This window comes from Ursus americanus, chromosome 3 (genome assembly GCF_024610735.1).
Source record: "Ursus americanus isolate L20-20 chromosome 3, mUrsAme1.1.p, whole genome shotgun sequence".
Classification (NCBI taxonomy): domain Eukaryota; kingdom Metazoa; phylum Chordata; class Mammalia; order Carnivora; family Ursidae; genus Ursus; species Ursus americanus.
Window position 1 is genome coordinate 13,838,310 of NC_142129.1, and position 20,349 is coordinate 13,858,658.

Genomic DNA, 20,349 nt, shown 5'->3' on the forward strand with positions numbered 1-20,349 from the left:
AACAGAATGGGGAAGAGATTTAGGAATTGTCTCTGAACAATGAAATATTAACTGAAAGATTTCTTCACACATGGAAATGCACTTGACATTGGCAGACAAAATATTGAGACGTTTGCAATCTTTTTTTTTTTAAAGATTTATTTATTTATTTATTTATTTAGACAGAGAGACAGCCAGCGAGAGAGGGAACACAAGCAGGGGGAGTGGGAGAGGAAGAAGCAGGCTCCCAGCAGAGCAGAGAAGCCAGATGCGGTGCTCGATCCCAGGAGCCTGGGATCATGCCCTGAGCGGAAGGCAGACGCTTAACGACTGAGCCACCCAGGAGCCCCTGAGACGTTTGTAATCCTATTATTCATCTGAAATGTCCCTTTTAAAACTTAATTTTCTCAGAACTCAGTTGTTACCAACTATACAATTTGGGGGGTGTGAGAAAAATGCCAGAGTTCAGTAACACACAGCCTTCCCGTAGCACAGCTCTGAAGGGAAGACTGTGGAGCTGGCTTCACAGTGCGGGTTATGAGGCTGCCCTGAGCTCCAGGAAAGCCTACACTCCCCTTTCCAGCAGACCTATTTCGGCAGAAGCCCAGGCTTGGTAATTACAGGTGCTGGTGTTCAGGTTCTCACACGTGTACCCTGTTGATAGGAATCTTTAAACTCCATCCAATCCTCAGAGTGCAGAACCCAAGAAGCTGATGAGGTTTCCAGAATGTTGAGACGGATGTGCACAGAAATGAAGGAAAATTTTTGTGAGACGTTATTTTCTATTTTGCTTGGCCTCTTTCTTCTTTGCTCACTCTCTCCCCTGTCCTACTCAATTTTCCTTACCCTTCTTGATGACCATCTGCTTCTTGCCTCCTCAGAAAATCATGCAGTGGCTCAGTACGGATGTACTCCTGATGTGCCCGTGGGATTCTGAGGTGCCTCACCCTTCCTTTAGAACAATAACATGGAGAGGAAAGAGGTCAATCCACTCCGATGCATGTATTCTCTCTGGCAGGGAACTAGATTTCCCTCCTGTTTCCTTAAGGTACGTGGTTTATTTCAACAACAAATACATAGTGAAATGAATTAAAATGTTATTAATTCTCTATGATATTCCTCCTAACCTCACCCCCCCAACCTCTATACAGTAGCAATTTGAAAGTTTCAGTGTGGCGAACAATCGCCCGGCAAGCTTGGCTGAGTGTGGATTTCTGAAAAGATTCTGATTCCGTCAGTCAGTCACAGGGCTCAAGAATCTGTAACAAGCATCCCCTGGCCACTCATACGTCTGGTTGGCAAACTACACTTGGAGAAGTGTTGCTTTATTGTACTGTTTGATAGATGTATGGTGTGAACCGCATATGTAGTTTAAATTTTTCTTGTAGCCCACGTTTATTTATGTATTTATTTTTAAAGACTTTATTTATTTATTTATTTATTTATTTGACAGAGCAAGGGAGCACAAGCAGGGGGCCAGTAGGGGGAGAGGGAGAAGCAGATTCCCCGATGAGCAGGGAGTCCGATGCAGGGCTCCATCCCAGGACCCTGGGATCGTGACTTGAGCCAAAGGCAGATGCTTAACCGACTGAGCCATCCAGGTGCCCCTCGTAGCCACATTTAAAAAAGTAAAAAGAAACAGGTGAAAATGGATAGTATGTTTATTTAACCTAGTGTATCTAAAATATTTCAAAATGTAATCAATATAAAATTATTGTAAGATACTTTACACTCCTTTTTTTTTTTGTACTGAGTGCTCGAAGTCTGGTGTGTATTTTACACTTAGAGCTTATCTCATTCGAATTAGCCACATTTCAAGTACTCAAGAGCCACACATGGTTAGTGGCTATCTGTTTTGTGTGGTTTCAGCTGAGGTGAGTCCCCATGGACCTTTCCTGGTTCGGAGCCATTGTTGCAGCTGGACCAGCCCTTGTGGTTCTTACTATCATTACAAGATGTGCCCCAGCAACAACCATCAGGGAACTTGGAAAAAACAATGTTTATTATCCAAAGGTTCTGGCAGGTATAGGGCACACATGGGGTCCACACAGCGAGGTCAGTATTGGCTTGACGTTCATCTATAAGCCAACTGAATTTCAATTCCAAAGTGAGTTTTCATCCAGCAGATAATCTGGTATTTTAGAAGCACATTGTTGGCATCTCCCACATTCAAGGAGGGTGGTCACATCAGCCCAGCTAGGATAGAGTGAGATCCAATTCTTTCTCCATCACATGGCTCTTGACCATTTGGCAAGACAGTATTTATGGTCTTGATGTCAAAGGCTTTGCTCCCCAAACTAAAGACCTGAGGTGTGAACATGAGGAAGCAGAAGTTAACAGCATTCTGGTTTATCACTGCAGGCTTTTCTTTCCCATCGCCCCCTGCCCGAGCTCCTTGAAACAGCACTGGAATGTTCTAAACATCCTCTCCCCTCTCTTGATATCCCTCCTTTATTCTTTCCTTCACTACCCTCTTCTTCAAGCGAGAAGCAAAATTCAGTAGAAAACGGCTGAAGGGTTGAGGAGGCAAAGTGGAAGGATAAAGTAGAGCAGACCTTGTCCTTCCTACCCCTGCGCCTCAAGTCCGAAGCAGAACCAAGAGAAACAGTGGTGTGGCTTTACTCAGTCAGCAGGTCTGGTCTCTGGTGTGAATGGAGGCAAAGTGCTCCCCATCCAGGTGGGAAGGGGTGAGGACCAGCGGCAAGTCTGTGCTTTGGTCCGAGAGGCTTCGGGGCAAACAGCAGGGTATCCAGTTACCTTCAGCGTCAGACACGGCATCCGGTGGCCGCAACTGGCCTTGAGAATCTCAGCACGCGCAGTGGGTCTTCTCCCTCGGACCCTGGGCCACAAGGACCGGCCTAGAATCCGGGGCCAGGCTGTTCAGGGCGCTCTCCCCAAATAAGTGCAGGCTGTTGCGGGCGATCAGCTCCCTGGCCATCAGCATGAAGACCTCATCTATGTTCTTAGACTCCTTGGCAGATGTTTCTAAAACAGCAAGGAGGCCGTACTTCTCGGCCAGGGTGCAGGCATCCTCAAACAGGACATGCCGTTTTTCCCACAGGTCGCATTTATTTCCTGGGAGCGAGAGAGAAGCAAAGAAGGAGGAATTGAATCTGTTTGGTTTTTTTGGTTTTTAGTGAACCTTTACAAGAAACATTTTAGTTCGACAGTATGTAGGCATGATTCATTCCTAAACAGCTGTTGTGGGCAGATTTACTGAAAATGAAACCACGGATGGATGGAAACAGAGCCACGGTCTTAATTCACTGTTAAATGAGATCTTGAGGAGCTGTGAGAAATGGAGGCCGTGTTTTATTAGCACGGACAGGTGGAGCCTCTGTGTTCTAGGGAGAGACGGTCCTTCCTTCCAAGTCTAACACGGTAAAGACTGTGCCACAGGGTGTGTCTCGGTCTTCTCTCTTCTTCCTTCAAATCTTGTTTCTCTTTCTGCTCTCTTTTCCAAAGCACAAAGGTTTGGGTACTGTGGGATGGGGCCCGGGCTAGCTGAGGAAATTGTGATGGGATTTGCCAATTGAATGTATGGAATGAATATGCAGGATTTAGCTATGACTTAAATACAATAATGTGCAGTTCATGAATTCTGACAAACATATATGCTCTGTAACCATCATTCCCTTCAGGATACAGAACATTCCCTATTACCCCAGAAAGTTCCGTGAGGGGTTTTATGAGCATGGTTATAATTTTTAAAAAATTATTTAATTTAATTTATTTATTTATTTGACACAGAGAGAGAGTGCGCACAAGTAGGGGAAATGACAGGTAGAGGGATAAGCAGGCTCTCCACGGCGCAGGGAGCCCAATGCTGGGCTCGATCCCAGGACCCTGGGATCATGACCTGAGCCGAGGGCAGACGCTTAACTGACTGAGCCGCCCAGGCACCCCTGAGCATCCTTAGAGAAGGAAGAGTGACTCATCTCTTTTGCTTCTCCACTTCAACCCTACATTCATCCAGTCGTTGGACTTGGATTTCTCTGAGGCAGGAATCAAAAGGTAAAATTGCTTCCCTACAAGATTTGTTCTACCAGACATCAGGATTTATTACAAAGCTACCGTAATTAAGACGGGCCAGACCGGTGTTTCTCAACTTGTTTTTTCCCATAAAGGAGCCTTCTTAGATCCTTTCCCCCATAATTAACCCTCCCCACCATGAAAACCTTGAAAACTTTTAATTTTGAAACAATTATAGACTCACGGGTTGTTGAAGGAGGTCCTTCAGGGAGGTCTAGCGTACCGTTCACCCAGTTTCCCTGTTGGTAACCTCTTGGGCAGTGATAGTCCGACGTCAAAGCCCGGAAATGAACATTGGTACATCCCACAGAACTTACGCAGGTTCCCCCAGTGATATGGTGCACTCCTTTGCATGTGTGTGCATGTAAAATTGATGGATTGACATAAACTGAAATTAAAAATGTCTATTCAGGAGGTGCCTGGGTGGCTCAATTGGTTAAGTGGCCAACTCTTGATTTTAGCTTGGGTCATGGTCTCGGGGTGTGGGATCAAGCCCCCACGTCAGGCTCCTTGATTTGCGTGGAGTCTACTTGTCCCTCTGCTCCTCCCTCCACTCATGCTCAATCTCTCTCAAATAAATAAATAAATAAATAAATAAATAAACAAACAAATAAATAAATAAATAAAATCTTTTAAAAAAATGTCTATTCAGGGGTGCCTGGCTGGCTCAGTTGGTAGAGCATGGGACCCTCTTGATCTCAGGATCGTAAATTCGAGCCACATGTTGGGTGTAGAGATTACTTAAAAATAAAATCTTTTTATTTTATTTTATTTTTAAAGTAGGCTTAAGTAGGGCTCACTAATGCAGACCCAGGCTGCAGACTGCAGGCTTCCAGCCCTCTGTCAGGCAACATTGGCTCAGGGCTAAAGGAACCATTCTTAAAATGGTGTTCAGTCTGAGATGCCTACCCACTTTTACGGTGGTGGGCTGAAAACTGACTCCCAAAGATACCAGGTTCTGATCCCTGGAAACTAAATGTTACCTTATGTGGAAAGAGGGTCTTTGCAGATGTTATTAAGAATCTTGAGATGTGGAGAGGATCCTGGATTAGATGGATGGGCCCCGATACAGCCACATGTATCCGGCTGAGTGGGCCAGGGGGAGACTTTACACACACAGAGGAGGTGAGGTGAAGAGGGACGTACACACTGGACGTCACGGCCACAGGAGAGGTAAAGAACAGGTACTCCCCTAGAGCCCCCAGAGTGGTGTGGCCCTGCAGATGCCTTGATTTTGGCCCAGTGATACTGACTTCAGATTTCTGGCCTCCAGAATTGGGAGCGAACACTGTCCCGTCATTTAAGCTGCTCAGTTTATGGTAATTTGTCACAGCGGCCACTGGAAACTAACTCAGGTACATATCTTCAAGACAGCTGCATGCATATTTATAGCCCGTGAGGTCGAAGCTCAGGGCACAGCTGTGCTTCTGGAAGGCAGGTGTGAGAGGCTCTTGGTGGGGGAAGTGATGCTGTAGGAGTGGGAGTCCCTAAGCTGGGAGTCTGGTCTGCTCCTTGCGTCCCTTACTTTGAGCTGTGAGTGCTGGGTTCTGCCTTTAATGACCTGCTCCCCTAACCTGCCCCACCCGCCATCAACTGTCCAGTGCCCAGCCTCTCCACAGCTGGGGGCTGCACGCGTCAGGATGAGCCGGGACACCTGGTGGAAGCAAAAGAAACCGTGTGTTTGCCACTTGTGATCCGAGTCCTTGCGTGCTAAGGGCTATGTGTTCGGCACCCAGAGAGATGTTCCTGCCCCGAAGGGAGGAGTTCCTCAGCTCTTTAGGGAGACAAGACAGACACACAGACAGTTCAACTACTGTACCAGAATTTTCTGATCCGAGACAGGCCATGAAATAATACAGGCCAAGGACCAGGCGAATGGTAAGAGTTGTTAGTAGTACAGGTGTATAATCCCTTGTCCACAGTTCCCAAATCCAAAAACCTCAGAAATCCCTAAGGGTATTTGGCAATTCCTCTGACAGTAAAATCTGCCTTACACTGGCATTTGAAGTTTTTCTTCAACCTGCTTTGTGTGACTATGTCACCCGTTTCACTGCACTGCATAAATAAGGATGCATTTGAGCTTGGGGTGTTGGCCCAGACCGACTGAGGGTGTTACGTAACATTGAATGCATTCTTCTAAGATCCGGCAAATTCTGAAGGCTGACACTTTAGGCACAAAGTTTTTGCTGAGAGACCGTGGACCTGGGAATACAACAGCACTTGAAGTGGAAGGTTTGCCTGAAATAGTAGGTCCCGAGGGAAGTTAGGAACGTGAAGTTGGCTCCTGACCTCTCCCTCTGATGGAGAGTACCCACAGCTCGGAGGTCACCAACCGCAGAAGGGATGAGGAAAAGGTAAGAGCCAGCCTTCTCCAGGAGGAAAGCAGGTTCCTTGTAGGTTGTGCTCAGGAATTTGTACGCTATCTTGACAGCAATGGGGGGGCCAACAAGGATTTTAAACAGAGGGACACTACCGAGGGGCTGGTCTTCTGGTAAATGGCCAGAGAGGAGGGGCAGTACGGATCGGTGCACAATCATCTCTTTGACATTTGTGTGACTGTGAGAGGCTGCGGTAACCTTGTGAGAGAGACACTTGTGTGAAGAAATGTGGAAACAGGAAGGAAGATAAGAGTGGGGGCGAGGACACTTCTGTGAGGGAACAGCACAGTTGACTTTTCTAGATTAAGGTGAGGAGGCCGTGGAGACAAAAACAGGAAGACCCATTGTGTCAGTCCTTGGGACTGGACACGTCATAAACTGACACATCCTGACCATCTCTGGGGACATCTCTAGAACCAGTTACAAAGTGGGGCAGAGACGGTTGCGAGGAATGACAGACTAGGGTATAAATACCACAACAGCTGTGAGATTCCTGGAAATCCTGCAACATCTTAGCATTTTAAAAAAGATTTTATTTATTTATTTGAGATAGAGTGTGAGAGAGAGAGAGAGCAAGCACGTGCAAGCATGAGTTGGGAGGGGTAGAGGGAGAGGGAGAAATAGACTCACTGCTGAGCAGGGAGGCTGTCGCTGGGCTCCATCCCAGGAACCCTGGAATCATGACCTGAGCCGAAGGCAGAGGCTTAACCGACTGAGCCACGTAGGCGCCCCCATCTTAGCATGTTACCCCCTCCTGTGCCCCATCTGTGTCTGCAGCAGAGGAACTAGTAGTAGTTAGGGAGGGTGCTGGGGGTAGAGCTCTCGAGGGAGGCCAGGACAGCCCCGGAGGTTGGAGAAAGGGTGTTGTCTTCCAAAGATAGCTCAGAAGGGAAGGGGCCCGGGGGGCATGCAGCTTTGCCTTGCAGGCTTCCAGGCCCTGAGGAAGAACTACTTCATTGTGGGAAGCACCCGAATTTAATGGAAAAGAGATCCAGTCCACCTTCCTGGGGAAACTTTGAGTGTGATTAGAACGGCTTCATTCCCCTCAGTGAGATGCACGTTTTCCACCCTTGTGTGTCCTTTCTCTGGGAGCTACCCCTGGTGGGGTTTCCTTCCACCCTGGAGGTCATGGATGTCCTTCCCCGTCAGCTCTGCTCTACCCTGTGGGCCCTGAGCCCCTCTGTCTAGCACAGCGGAGCGTCATCTTTGCTCCACCAGGAAATAATGGCTTCCCCTTATTGGGGGGTCCTAGCACTGTGCCAGATGCTTCCTATATATCCATTCAACTCAACAGTACACCCAAAGCAGGTGTCAGTCTCATAGATGAGACAGAAATTTAGAGAGAGTAAAGAGCCCAAGTTCAGAGGGGAGGGGCAGAGAGGGAGATTTGAACCCCAATCCATCTGACTCCAAAGTCCAGTTAAATGCAGTGACTCAGAGGGCTCAGAATTGTACCTGGAGTTGGCTAAGCTGTTTAGTGTCACCTGTCACCAGCATCTAGCACTGCCCCTGGTCCTCACACCCTAAGGGGGGGCGCTCTGCTCCGTCAGGGAGCAGCTGTCCTGAAGGATGCGGGACACCTCGGGGAGCATCCTCCTTCGTGCTTCCCAGAAGTGGTTGTTGGGGAAGAAATTCGGCTCTTTTTGGGGTCAGTGCTTATTTCTCTCACTCTGAACTCTGCTTGTGGAAGTGTCCTTTGTATCAGAAGTCCAATTACAAAGGTTTCTGGTCCCAAAGGGGGCCTTTGGGTGAGAAGCTATAGAGAGAGCCATCTCGCTCCTCCCAAAGAGATGAGGTGCCCTCTGTGGGGAGGCCTCACTAATCTCTCCTCCCTGGTTTCCGCCATGTGGGCCAAGCCCCTCTGAGAAAACGAGGGGACGGAAGGGGGGGAGGGGCATCTGCTTTGGCAGCAGCCTGTGGAATCTGGGGCTTTTGATCTGAGGTAGCAGGAAGGAGGGAGCACGCTCTAGGCTCTTAGAATGACTTTGTTTCTCAAGTTAGGAGGAGCGGCATGAGTTCCAAAGCAGCATTCTCTCCAAGTCTGTGCATAAGACAGGAGCCGAACTGCGAAGCAAAACGCCCTTTCTGGAATCATGGCAGTAATAATGAGTGGGCTAGATGTGCTAAGAACACGTGCCATCGGCCTCTTCTAGGGCCCACCCGTGGCCAGGCTTTGCATTCTGTGAGCACCTTCACCATCGGGGCCCAGCTCTTAGTCTCAGGTAGGCACCTTGCCCCACACCTGCCTGTCCTCGGGTTGGCCAGCAGCCTTTGCCGTGAAAAGAAGGAACGGGGCAATGGGATTCCTTTGTGAGCATGCAGATCCTGAGAGAATGAGGAGGTTTATGGCAGGAGCAGGTGGGGGGTGATGTTTTGAGAGATTGCATGAGTAAGATGTGAGAAGCAGGTCCGAGAGAGGGGAAACAGGTGCACGATACAGACCAAGGAGGCTGGTTACCAGAGCCCGGCCCTGAAGGAGAATGCACAGGTCCTGCCTGTCCGTGGCAGGGGCCAGGGCGGGGGGGGGTGGGTGGGTGGGTGGAGCAGGCTGGCTCCACTGTGTCTCCTGCTCTGGCTTTTCCTAGGTCCTAGGAACTTGCACCCTCACCATAAGCCCTGAATTATTTGGAACATAGATGGGACAGTTCCTCAAACAAACTTTCTAGAACACATCCTATAGTTTATTAAACACTAACTTGGTGCCAGGCACTGCTAAGCAATTTATATACAGTATCTCATTACATTTTTACCACAACCCATTAAGTATTAGTCACATAGATCAGGAATTAAGGCTCAGAGGGTGACTGGCCACAAAGCTAGAACATGCTTGCCAGAGAATGAATCAGCCATTAAATATGGTGTGTTTAGGTCTTTCTCAATCTCCCAGCTAGCTGTCTAGACTTGTGCTGTGCAAACTTCCATTTGCCCGTGAATCTCCTTAAGATCCTCTTAAAATGAAGATTCTGATTCAGGAAGTCTGGGATGCAGCCTGAGATCTTGCACTTTGCACAAACTCCGGCTGCTGCTGCTGGCCCACGGACCACATTTTGAGTAGCAAGGGCCTAAACCATCTTGCCAAAATGAAGCAGCCACTTAGTTAATAGTTGTGTTCATAGGAGGAAGGAAAAGGCAGCTCTGTTTGCAAAACTGAAACTACAGAGAAGGGATGGAAATGTTACACCTTCCGAACGTACAATAGGACCGCTCACATTAGGCCATTTCCTTTGTGTCGCTGAAGTTGCTGTTAATTTCAATGGTGGTTTGTCGTTAGGATTTGCTTAAGATCCTAGCAGGTGTAAGGAGTCATTCACGGGTGTGGGTCCATGCCTCTGAATGGCTCCCTTGGGGATTTGGAACCACCTGATACTGTGAACCTCAGCCTACAGGGTATTTCCTGTGTGGTCTACACACATTTGCATCAAATCAGTTGGGGCATGATGCCTTCATCGAGAAGCCCGGGCCCCATCTCCGGGATGAGACACCTCTAGGGTGGGTCTTTGGAATCTGTATTATTAACAAGTTCACATCCCTCCCCCCCACCCCCATTCTCAAGTGAATCTGATAGGAGTTTTGTGGCCACTTTTTGAGGTCCCGTCCAACACCTGCACTTTACGATTTCACGTTCCCTTGCCATCAGAAATGCACAAAAAGCCGAGCATCTGCAGAGGGGACCAGGAAAGAAAAGGTAAATGCTTTGAAAACGCCATACCAATCAGCATGATGACCAAGTTCGCTGCTCCGTATTTTTCTATCTCGTGGATCCAGTGAGGAACAGACTCGAAGGTGGACCGTCGGGTGAGGTCGTAGGCGATGATGGCGGCGTGGGCACTGCGGTAGTAGCTCTGAGTGATGGTCCGGAAACGCTCCTGGCCTGCCGTGTCCCACACTTGCATCTGGAAAAGGGCAGGAAGGGGGGTCCGCATCAGCAGTTCCGGCGCCTGATGGGACCTTGCTCACCTAAGTCGTCTGCAAAAGGCAGCTTCCTGGGTCTCACTTCAAGATACCCAAATTCAGTAGGTCAGGAGTGGGGCTCAGGGATCCGTGTTTCTCTTTGCTCCTTAGGGTGAGTTGGATAAGCTTTCAGGTTTGGGACCCACCACCTAAGGGACACTGATATTCTTGACCTTTATACTTCCGTCATCCCTTTGTCTAGATTTTGGTGTTAACCTTTTGGACCTGCTCGTTGATCCCATTCAAGGTGATAGCATTGGCTGAACCGGTCTGATTTTAAAGGACCACTCAGCTGTGTCTGCTTTGGAGTGTCCTTACAATAATAACTTCTCAGTGACTATCCCACTCCAGAGCACCCAGTTGTACACCCTCCCACCGCGTCTGAGGGTACCCGTTTGTTCACTCTCTCACACTATTTATAAATGCATGAATTATTTAATTATTAGTACTATTAATTAATTAATTATTCCATTAAGTTAAGCTCGGCACCCAATGTGGGGCTTGTATTCATGACCCTGAGATCAAGAGTCACATGCTCTACTGACTGAGCCAGCCAGGCACCCCTATAAAATGTGCTTTTTAAAGAAAAATGCAAATGTACCCCAAACTAGAGAGAATAAAACAAGGAACCCTCATATAGCCATTATCCAGACGCAATAATTATCAAGATTTCACCACTCTTTTTATTATTTTTTTTATTTTTATTTTTTAAAAGATTTTATTTATTTATTTATTTGATAGAGAGGAAGCACAAGCAGGGAGAACGGGAGAGGGAGAAGCAGGCTCCCCATGGAGCAGGAGCCCGATGCGGGGCTCAATCCCAGGACCCTCAGACCATGACCCGAGCCAAAGGCAGATGCCTAACCTGACTGAGACACCCAGGCACCCCAAGATTTCACCACTCTTGCTTCATCTAGCCCCTTCTGTTGATTTCTTTGGGTTGTTATTTTTAAGTGAATTCTAGACTTCATGTCATTTCATTTGTATCAAAACTGGGCATTTCCTTACATAAGCACAATGCCACGATCACTGCTAATCAGCTTTCCAATAACTCTTTGGTGTCATCTAATACATTAAAATTTTCTTGATTGTCTCCAAAACGTCCTTTTTACTGTTGTTTTTATTTAATCAAGATCCCAAGCATGATCGTGCTTTACATTTTCACCAACACTTTCTGATCTCTTTTCTAATCAAATGGGTAAAATCTCTCACTGTTATTCGAATTTGCACTTTTAAAATTATGAGCGAGAATGGGCCCCTTTATATCTTGACATAAATTTCTGAGCTAATTCTTACCAAATTTATGAAATAGCAATTGTGTCCAATCTGTGGACTGCCTACTTTTTGTATTTGGCTGTTAGTCTTTTTCTTAGATATTTATTGGGGCCCCTTTCACATTTTGTCAGTTCCATATTTGCAAATATTTCTTTCCAGTTTGTCATTCATGTTTTGACTTTGTTTATTGTATTTTTGTGGCTGTAGAAATTTGACCTTTGTATCATTATATAGAGATGTATAAATTTGGCCTTCAGGTACTTACGATTGAGCAATTTTTTCCTTTATGGCTTCTGGGTTCTTGTCTTAAAAGGCTGATATCCTAGGGCATCTGGGTGGCTCAGTCAGTTAAGTGTCTGATTTTGGCCTGGGTCATGATCTCAGGGTCCTGGGATCAGCTCTGCATTGGGCTCTGCACTCAGCACAGAGTCCGCTTGTCCCTCTCCCCCTCTCTCTGCCTCCCCCCACCCTCTCCCCCGATTGTGCATGCTCTCTCTCTCTTTCAAATAAGTAAATAAAATCTTTAAGAAAAAAGGCTGATTTCCCCATTCCACAATGAGAAAGATAAATATTCCAATGATCTTTTTTCTGGTATTCTTATGATTTCATGTTTTATATTTAGATCTTATTCCTTAGGCATGTGTTTTGGTGTTAAGAACTCTAGCTAAGGGGGGCGCCTGGGTGGCACAGTCGTTAAGTGTCTGCCTTCGGCTCAGGGCATGATCCCGGTGTTATGGGATCGAGCCCGACATCAGGCTCCTCCGCTGGGAGCCTGCTTCTTCCTCTCCCACTCCCCCTGCTTGTGTTCCCTCTCTCGCTGGCTGTTTCTCTCTCTGTCAAATAAATAAATAAAATCTTAAAAAAAAAAAAAGAAGAAAAGAATTCTAGGTAAGAGAGGAGGAGCCAATCCCGTGTCTTTCTGACCTTCACTTTCTTGCCATCGATATCGAGGGAGCGCACAGTGAAGTCCACCCCAATCGTGTTCTGCTGTGCCTCTGTGTAGACGCCAGATTTGAAATGCTGCACCACACACGTCTTCCCCACATTGGAATCCCCAATGAGGATAATCTTGAACAAATAGTCAAAATTCTCATCTGCTGCCCTGGATGAGCTGGAGAATTGCATGGCTCCTGCCACCTAGAGTGGACCTAGGAAGAAAAGAAGGAATCCAGCATCTTTTTAGTGAGCTAGGCACGGTCCTATCAGGAGCCAGGCACCGTTCTAGGCACTCGGGATGTAGGACAGGACAAGAGAAAGGTAGGTTATTCATAGTACTTGCATTCTTGTGGAAGAAGGATATTCCTGGTCAGGTACAAGGGAGCTGTCCCCACACGACCACACCTGGCCTACGTGGGTTGGCATTACTTTAAAATGAAGAGGTTGAACTGCCATTCTCTGGACCCAGCACACAAGTGACATTCGAAGATGAAGGCATTGACTGAAATCTTAGTCATCGAGGCAAGGAAGTGTCCCACGCTCTGTCAAGTGCCCAGAGCAGGAGGATGGCAGGAAACGACTACAGGAGTGTTTCACCTGCCACTCAGCAGCTGGGGGACATGCCTTGTTGTCATCCTAGCTCCACTTCTCACAGGGAGGAAAACTCCCAACTACGGAAGACAGACCATCCAGGCAACCAGCAACAAGGACCAACAAGATGTGACAGACAAGTCAGTTTGGGGAAGAGTGATATGGCCTTTTTCTTCTGATTTTCTTGACCAGGAAATTGCGATTTCAGTATTCAAGATGAAAACTGTGGGGAGCGCCTGGCTGGCTCAGTCAATAGAGCACGTGACTCTTGATCTCAGGGTCATGAGTTCAAGCCCCACGTTGGGTGTAGAAATCACTTAAAAAATAAATAAACTTAAAAAAAAAAACCCAAAATGAAAACTATGGTCTTCAAGTGTTTATGGCATATTTTACTGTAGGCTGGGAAATAACTTAAAGTTTCTAATGCCAGTGTTTTCCAAACTAACTGATTATGTCACAACTATCTGGAGGAGAGAATTAGAAAAATATATGGCTAGAGCCCACCCAAGATCTGCCAAATATATTTAAAGACACACACACACACACACACACAAGCACACACTCCCCAGGTGATTCTGAAGACCATCCAGGTTTGGGGAGCACTGATGGACACAATCACTCCCCTGAAACTATTCCCACCTCAGCATTTCTGCTTCAATATGTACCTGTACTTTGATATCTTTGATCACAGGGAACTCACTACCTCCTGCAAAAATCCATTTGGCATGTCCAACTCTAACTTACGTGGGGTTGAACTCTATCTCCCTGGGGTTTCCATCTGTTGCCCCTCGGGCTGTGCCAGGACTTGGCAGATTCCTATTCCACATGACAGCCCATCAGAAATCTGAGGCAGCAAACATATCCCCTCAAGGCAAATATCCCTGGGCCTTTCAACTGTTCTTCACATGATGTTGTGTTGGGTCTCCTCATCCAATGTTCCATAAAAATACATGAAAACTTAAACCACTTGATGATTAAATTTGACATGCTTCACATTGCTCCTGCCTTATGACACCCTTCTCCATTTCTTCCAGTTTTATTTTTTGGTTTTCTCTAAAAGTCAGAAAAGGACACGTCTGTATCATCACACAAATTAAAAAGCACACAGACTCATAATCCGTACGTGCAAACCCTGAGCTTTAAATGGATGCGGAAAGCTCCCGTGCCTCTCCTGGACGCCTCTGAAATCACCTATGGCAAATGACCCAGCAGACAAAAGACACAATGAAACCAGTTTTCCCCTTCTGGCTTCTCAAATAAAGGAGGCCATTCCACTTCCGGTGTCATATCACTGTAACTCGAGCGGGGATCTTACTTCCACCTTCCCCCTGCCCCAAGTCAGTCCTCCGGGGTTTCGACAGAAGCCCTCTTTCCCTCAGCCGGCGCCCCCTGCAAGGAGAAACGAGCGGTGTCCCCCCCGCCGGTGGCCTCCATCCCGCCTCCTGTAGCCCTGACCTTCCCGGTTCACCTGTTGCTCACCTGGCTCGCTCTCTCACCTCTGCTGGCAGGTAATGCTTACTTTATTCTCCTCGCTTTCCTTTCCAGCCCTCCGCGCCTTTCGTCCTCCCGTCTGGCCGGCGTGGTGAGAGCTGTGGGTCGGTCCCCAGCTGTCGGGCTTGGCGACCTGAGAAAGTGAAAGGAAAGCGCGAGCCCTCCCACCGCCCCTGAGCCCGGCGCGGAGCTGCCGTTGGGTACAAAGCGCAAGGTGAGGCGCTGGCCAGCGCGCCCCACGCACTCAGCTTGTCCTCCCAGCATTCGTCACCTAGCAAAGCCCAGCGAGAAGGACTAGCCGCTGAACTCGGCCACGATCTCTCCAGCCGCCCTGGTCCTTCCTTCCACTCACCTTCTCTTTTGCAGCCCTTGCGCCCCGGTGTTTCCCGGGGTCCCTCGTTTGGCTGGGGTGGGGGTGGCTAGTTGAGAGGGAGGCAAGGTCAAGGAGAATACAGATCTAGATCTTGAGACATTTGACTTTTTGTGGACTTGAATAACTCTTTCTGAGGGGCCACTGAGAGAAAGGAGGTGACCCAAAGAGAAGCTTAAACAAACCAAAACAACTCTGAACTTGCATGGGAAGAAAGAGCTGAAAAACATCTGATTCCCTTCCTCAAAAAATCTACCACAGAACAAAGGTTAATTTCTCGGTCTGGGAAAACCTAGAGTTTATCTGTCTCCTACTAGCAGTCAAGCATAAAGCTGAGGTGAGTTTTCCCTGGAAGAGTCACCGCTTGTCCTATCTCAGGGACTAGATTTTCTCCATAACGTGGAACGTAAGGTGTAGACAGTTAAGCTACCGTGTGCAAAACGGAAACATCAGATTGATAAAATATTTAAATTGGTACAGTGTTTTCAAACTGCGGGCTGAGAACTATTAGTCATGAAATCCATTTTGATAGGTGGCAACTAGCATTTTTTTCTTTTTTTCAAGAAGGTTCCATGGCCAACATGAGCCTTTAACTCATGACCCCAAGACTGAGAGTCAGTATGCTCTACCAACTGAGCCAGCCAGGTGCCCCACAACCAGCATTTTCACGGAAGAAACTAGGACAGAATTTCAGAATGTTGTCTCATGCGGTAAGGCTAAGAACTCTTTTGTACACTGTTTGGGTCAGTTGTGTCCGTGCATGGATGTACCCACGTGATGTAAAATGTATCTCTCACTGTGGGGTAGAGGTCTAAAAAGATCGAGAAGCACAGAAATAGAGGAGGATTTGTTCACTTCCCAAGAGCATTTCTTTCTATGATTCCTTCAGAAAACCCGTAAGTTATAATTTATCTTACCTCATATTCCATTTACACATCCCTTTTCAGGCACCTCTTTTTTGAGTCATAAACCCAGTGCTGGCAGGTAGAGCAAGAAAACAAAGGCACTGCCACGTGCTGCTGTTGCACATGGTCACTGGGAGAGCCACAGGCAGATGTCCACAAATTGAAAATGAAATATTGTTCGAGACCCACCACCCTGTATGGGCAGGAGGCAGGAAATAAAACATGTTAGATGTTCATGTCAGTGAGGCTATTCGTCAAAATGGTTTCTTCTTCTGGTAATGGTTACTGGGGAAGAAAAACAGTCAGCTGACTCAGCCCCAGTACTTGGAGAACATCTAGAAGTGTAAATCAAATAGTAAAATATCTAGGCACCTGGGTGGTTCAGTTGGTTAAGCCTCTGCTTTCGGCTCAGGTCATGATCTCAGGGTCGTGGGACGAAGTCCCGAGGGCAGGCTCCCTACTCTCCCTCTGCTGCCCCAAACCTGCCATGTTCTCTCTCTCTCTCTCTCTCTCTCACAAATAAATAAAATCCTAGAAGAATCAAATAGTAAAATGTCTAGATGATTATGGAAGTTAAGGAGAGAGAGAGAGATTCTGCCTCCCCCATTCTGACCTTCCCCACCAGACCCTCTCCGCCAACATGACTATGAGCGCAGAGAGCATGGCATGGGCTTCTTGACCTGGTAGTGACACAGGTTATATACTCATTTTATTTTATTTTTTAAAAAAGATTTTATTCATTTATTTGAGAGAGAGAAAGTGAGCGAGAGAGAGAGAGAGAGAGAGAGCACAAGCCTGGGGAGAGGCAAAGGGAGAGGGAGGAGCAGACTCCCCACTGAGCGAAGAGTCCCCAGGACCCTGGGATCATGAACTTAGCTGAAGGCAGATGCTTAACCAGCTGAGCCACTCAGGCGCCCTACACTTATTCACATCCTTTCCACACACGCAAACATACGCATATGTACATGCACACACATATGTTTCACAATATGTACACTTTACCATTTTAGCCTTTTTTTTTTTTTTTTTGAGAGAGTATGAGCCGGGGTGGGGAAGGGCAGAGGGAGAGGGAGACTCTCCCTTAAGCAGACTCTGTGCTGAGTGTGGAACCCAGCGCCGGGCTCCATCTCACAACCCTGAGATCACCACCTGAGCTGGAATCAAGAGTCAGATGCTTAACCGACTGAGCCACCCAGGGGCCCCGTTTTAGCCATTTTTAAGGGTCTGTTCAATGGCATAAATATATCCACAGTGTTGTGCAACCATCACTAATATCCATTTCTAGAACTTTCGCATCATCCCCAACTGAAACTCTACCCATTTTTAAAAAAGATTTTATTTATTTATTTGACACAGAGACAGGCAGTGAGAGATCTAGTGGGAGAGAGACAAGCAGAGGGAGTGGGAGAGGAAGAAGCAGGCTCCCAGCAGAGGAGCCCGATGTGGGGCTCGATCCCAGAACGCCGGGATCACGCCCTGAGCCGAAGGCAGACGCTTAACGACTGAGCCACCCAGGTGCCCCTGAAACTCTACCCATTAAACAATAACTCACATTTCTCTTCCCCCTCAGCCTCTTGTAACCACGATCCTACTTTCTCTCCCTATGAATTTGATTACTCTAGGTAATTCGTGTAAATGGAATCATACAATATTTGTCCTTTTGTGACTGGCTTATTTCATTTAGCATAATGCTCTCCAGTTTCATCTATGTTGTAGCATGTGTTAGAATTTCATTCCTTTTAAAGGCTGCATAATATTCCAATATGTATGTATATATGGATTTTATTAAGTAATCTCTACACCCAACATGGGGCTTGAACTCACCACCCCAAGATCAAGAGTTGTACACTCGACCAACTGAGCCAGCCAGGGACCCCTCCAGATTATATTTTTAAAAATAAAAGTGAACTGTCTGGCTGATTTGGTTTTGCTCACCCTGACATCACATTTTCCCAGCCACACTCTCAAACGACTGGAAACAGAACTACGATTGTGTTGTGTAAAGGCAAATACAAATTAAGAAGAAGAGGTTTAATTCTCCCTTAGAAATAAGGGAAGAGAGAAACTAAGGTAGAACTCCCACCTCTACCCTGCCCTTTTCTTTCTTTTTCTTTCAAAATTTCTTTCTTTATCCCTTTCAAATAGATGAATACCTTCATAATGGCTAAATAATCTCTTGCCAGTCTCCTACCAGGAACCTTTCCAGGACCTGGGAGCCATCTTTTGAAATAAACATCCAGGGAGTGCTCCAGTCCTCCAGCTACCAGGGAGGCTAAAAGCCTAACTTCTGTGGACTCCTTGCTCTGATTTGCAATACTATCTCATGTCCTAAAGATATGAGAAGTTTGTTTCTCCTTTGGATAAGCCAACAGAGGCAGTCTCCCCAATCACCAAGATAAAGTCAGGACCCACTATTTGTGACAGAACGTCCTGTCAAGTCCTCTCGTTTGAGGACTGGTGGTTGTTTATCCTGAGAACGAGCATATAAGGGCTTGTATCTGCTTGGCTGCACATGCCCGAGATTCCTGTCCGTGTTTTTGCTGTCTGTTAGTTCATTGTAACGAGCATCACCTTCTGGTTTAATGCTTATCCCATAGTAAATCTGTTTTCTTTCTCTGCTGTCTTTGTGCAGAGGTTTTCTGGGTTGGGGGATTTTTTTTTTAAAGTTGTATTTCCCCAACAGTTGAAAGAGAGCCCAGGAGGGCAGCAGACTCCACTTGCAAGTCCTATGTCCCAAGGCCTTTAAATTTTTCGAGAGGCTGTCAGGATCTTAACATTCATCTATTTGGGTGGGTGGGGAAGAGTGCAGAACAGCGAATGATAGTGGCAGGTTACTGGCCCCGCGGGCAGGGGCCACGGCATTTAATTAATTTAAACAAAAATCTAAAGCTTATGCCCTTATGGCTGGCTGGTCAGTAGCAAACTTAGCAGCATGCTACTTTTTATAAAAAGAAAGAGAAGAATAAAGCTTTTCTGAAAAAAGATGACCTAGATAGCATTTCTCCCCAGATTATATCTTATCTCTCTCTCACAGACTTTTTCCAGTTTACACTCCTGGCCATCGTCCCCTCCCCCAGCCCAGCGCTCAGCTTCACCTAGGCCTCCGCCCTCCCTCTCCCTCCGCCTCCCCCTGCCCTCCTGGAGGCCCGCAGGTGAGGCCGCGGTCGGACTACAACTCCCAGCATGCCTCGAGGACGGGCGGGTCACGTGAGCGTCCGGAAACCCTGGCCGCCGAGCCGCGGGTGAGGTGGCGGCACGGGCGAGGGGCTGCGGGCACGGAGCGGAGCGAGCTGGGCGGTGGGCCGCAGCACGACTATTACGGCGGGTCTCGGGTGCGCTAGCCGCGGCGCGTGGGGTCCGACCGAGAAGGGGCTGGAGCACGGCTTGGGGTGAGGTGTGAGGGCGCCGCCCGCGAGGGCGGTCCGGGGGGCTTCTAGGGACGGAGGGCGACGGCGCGGAGATGCGGCGGGTGGCGGCCGGTGGGTGTGGCGCCGTGGGCTGGGCGGGCCGGCCATTCCCCTCCGCCCGGGTCCCGCTCCGCGGTGCGGGTGTGCGGGGCCGGGCGGGGCCGGCGAGGACCGCAGCGGGAGGAGAGCGGGAGGAGAGCGGGAGGATCGCGGAGGGCCCTCGGGAGAGTCGGGGCCGGGCCGGGCCGCGCCACGAGGGCTCTTGTCCAGGAGCAGGGCTGTCGTTCAGACCCCGTGAAGGGACGCTTTTCAGGTAGGGTGCGGAGGAAGGGCTTTGGAAAGGATGCACTGAGGCCAGGGAGGGAGGAGGGTCTTAATGGAATAACTGAGTTTTGTGTTCTGGCAGCTACTGTGGCCTCAGTCAAGGAATTTGGTCAAATTACTTATTCGTCATTCCCTCAGTATTCTTATTTGCAGAATGTGGTCTATTTATTCTCACTTTTGGCAGGGGATAATGGGGATGTGTCCACAGGGGTTTTGGTGTTTCCTGAAATGTAAGATTGTAGGTGATCTCATAGTAACTTATTGCTGTTTATAGGAGAAGAGTGTGTTCCTGGGGTGAGCGAAATCTGAATCTTAATTCCCACCTTTCTTCAGGGTCTTGGTGCTGAATTATTTCTTTGCCATTTGTTGGGTGTTTACTGTGTACCAGGCTCTATACTAGGAACTCTTTAAAATTATCTCATTTAATTCTTAAATGAGGGAATTGAGGCTGAGAGACTTTAAGTGGAGGGTCTGTGGTTCCAACTCGAACTTTAATGCCTTTTTGTCGGCCACATGTGGCTTCACTTAGCATCATTCTTCCATTAATCTTTTTTTTTTTCATTATGTTCAGTTAGCCAACATTTTTTTTTTTTAAGATTTTATTTATTTATTTGACAGAGAGCAAGAGAGCACGCCCAGGGGGAGGTGCAGAGGGATGGGGATAGCAGGCTCCCTACTGAGCAGGGGCCAGATGAGGGCTCCCATCCCAG

The 20,349-nt window shown here is 47.7% G+C and overlaps 2 protein-coding genes across 10 annotated transcripts in view; one reads left to right on the forward strand and one right to left on the reverse strand.

Annotated features, from left to right (window-relative positions):
* Positions 1-1,622: 1,622 nt before the first annotated feature.
* Positions 1,623-15,254, reverse strand: RAB19 (RAB19, member RAS oncogene family). Of its 3 annotated transcripts, none has more exons than XM_045792521.2 (5): positions 14,986-15,251; positions 14,622-14,766; positions 12,540-12,763; positions 10,099-10,282; positions 1,623-3,054 (listed from the first exon to the last, which is right to left on the reverse strand). In XM_045792521.2, the coding sequence occupies exons 3-5, from the start codon at positions 12,738-12,740 to the stop codon at positions 2,786-2,788; spliced, it is 654 nt and encodes a 217-aa protein (XP_045648477.1). In that variant the 5' UTR covers positions 12,741-12,763; positions 14,622-14,766; positions 14,986-15,251; the 3' UTR covers positions 1,623-2,785. The 3 variants fall into 3 exon arrangements, with proteins under 3 accessions (XP_045648477.1, XP_045648479.1, XP_045648478.1); XM_045792523.2 differs by having other exon boundaries at positions 1,623-2,284; positions 2,737-3,054; positions 14,622-15,251; XM_045792522.2 differs by having other exon boundaries at positions 14,662-15,254.
* The window catches only part of SLC37A3 (solute carrier family 37 member 3), a 49,368-nt gene continuing 43,487 nt past the window's right edge, over positions 14,469-20,349 (forward strand). For 2 of the 7 annotated variants that reach the window (XM_045792513.2, XM_045792512.2), the window contains exon 1: positions 19,119-19,297. The gene's annotated coding sequence lies outside the window, so the exon portion shown is untranslated. Of the gene's footprint in view, positions 14,651-19,110; positions 19,298-19,500; positions 19,629-20,349 lie in introns of those variants that run through there. The other 5 variants (XM_045792516.2, XM_045792514.2, XM_045792520.2 and 2 more) reach the window with 5 other exon arrangements.

Coding starts and splice junctions, on each gene's coding strand:
- RAB19 (XM_045792522.2), bottom strand. CDS start 12,740: ATGCAATTCTCCAGCTCATCCAGGGCAGCAGATGAGAATTTTGACTAT. Junction 10,283..12,539: donor TCGATGGCAAGAAAGTGAAG/GTCAGAAAGACA, acceptor GCCCTTTTCCAG/ATGCAAGTGTGGGACACGGC. Junction 3,055..10,098: donor CTTGGTCATCATGCTGATTG/GTATGGCGTTTT, acceptor TCTCGCTCCCAG/GAAATAAATGCGACCTGTGG.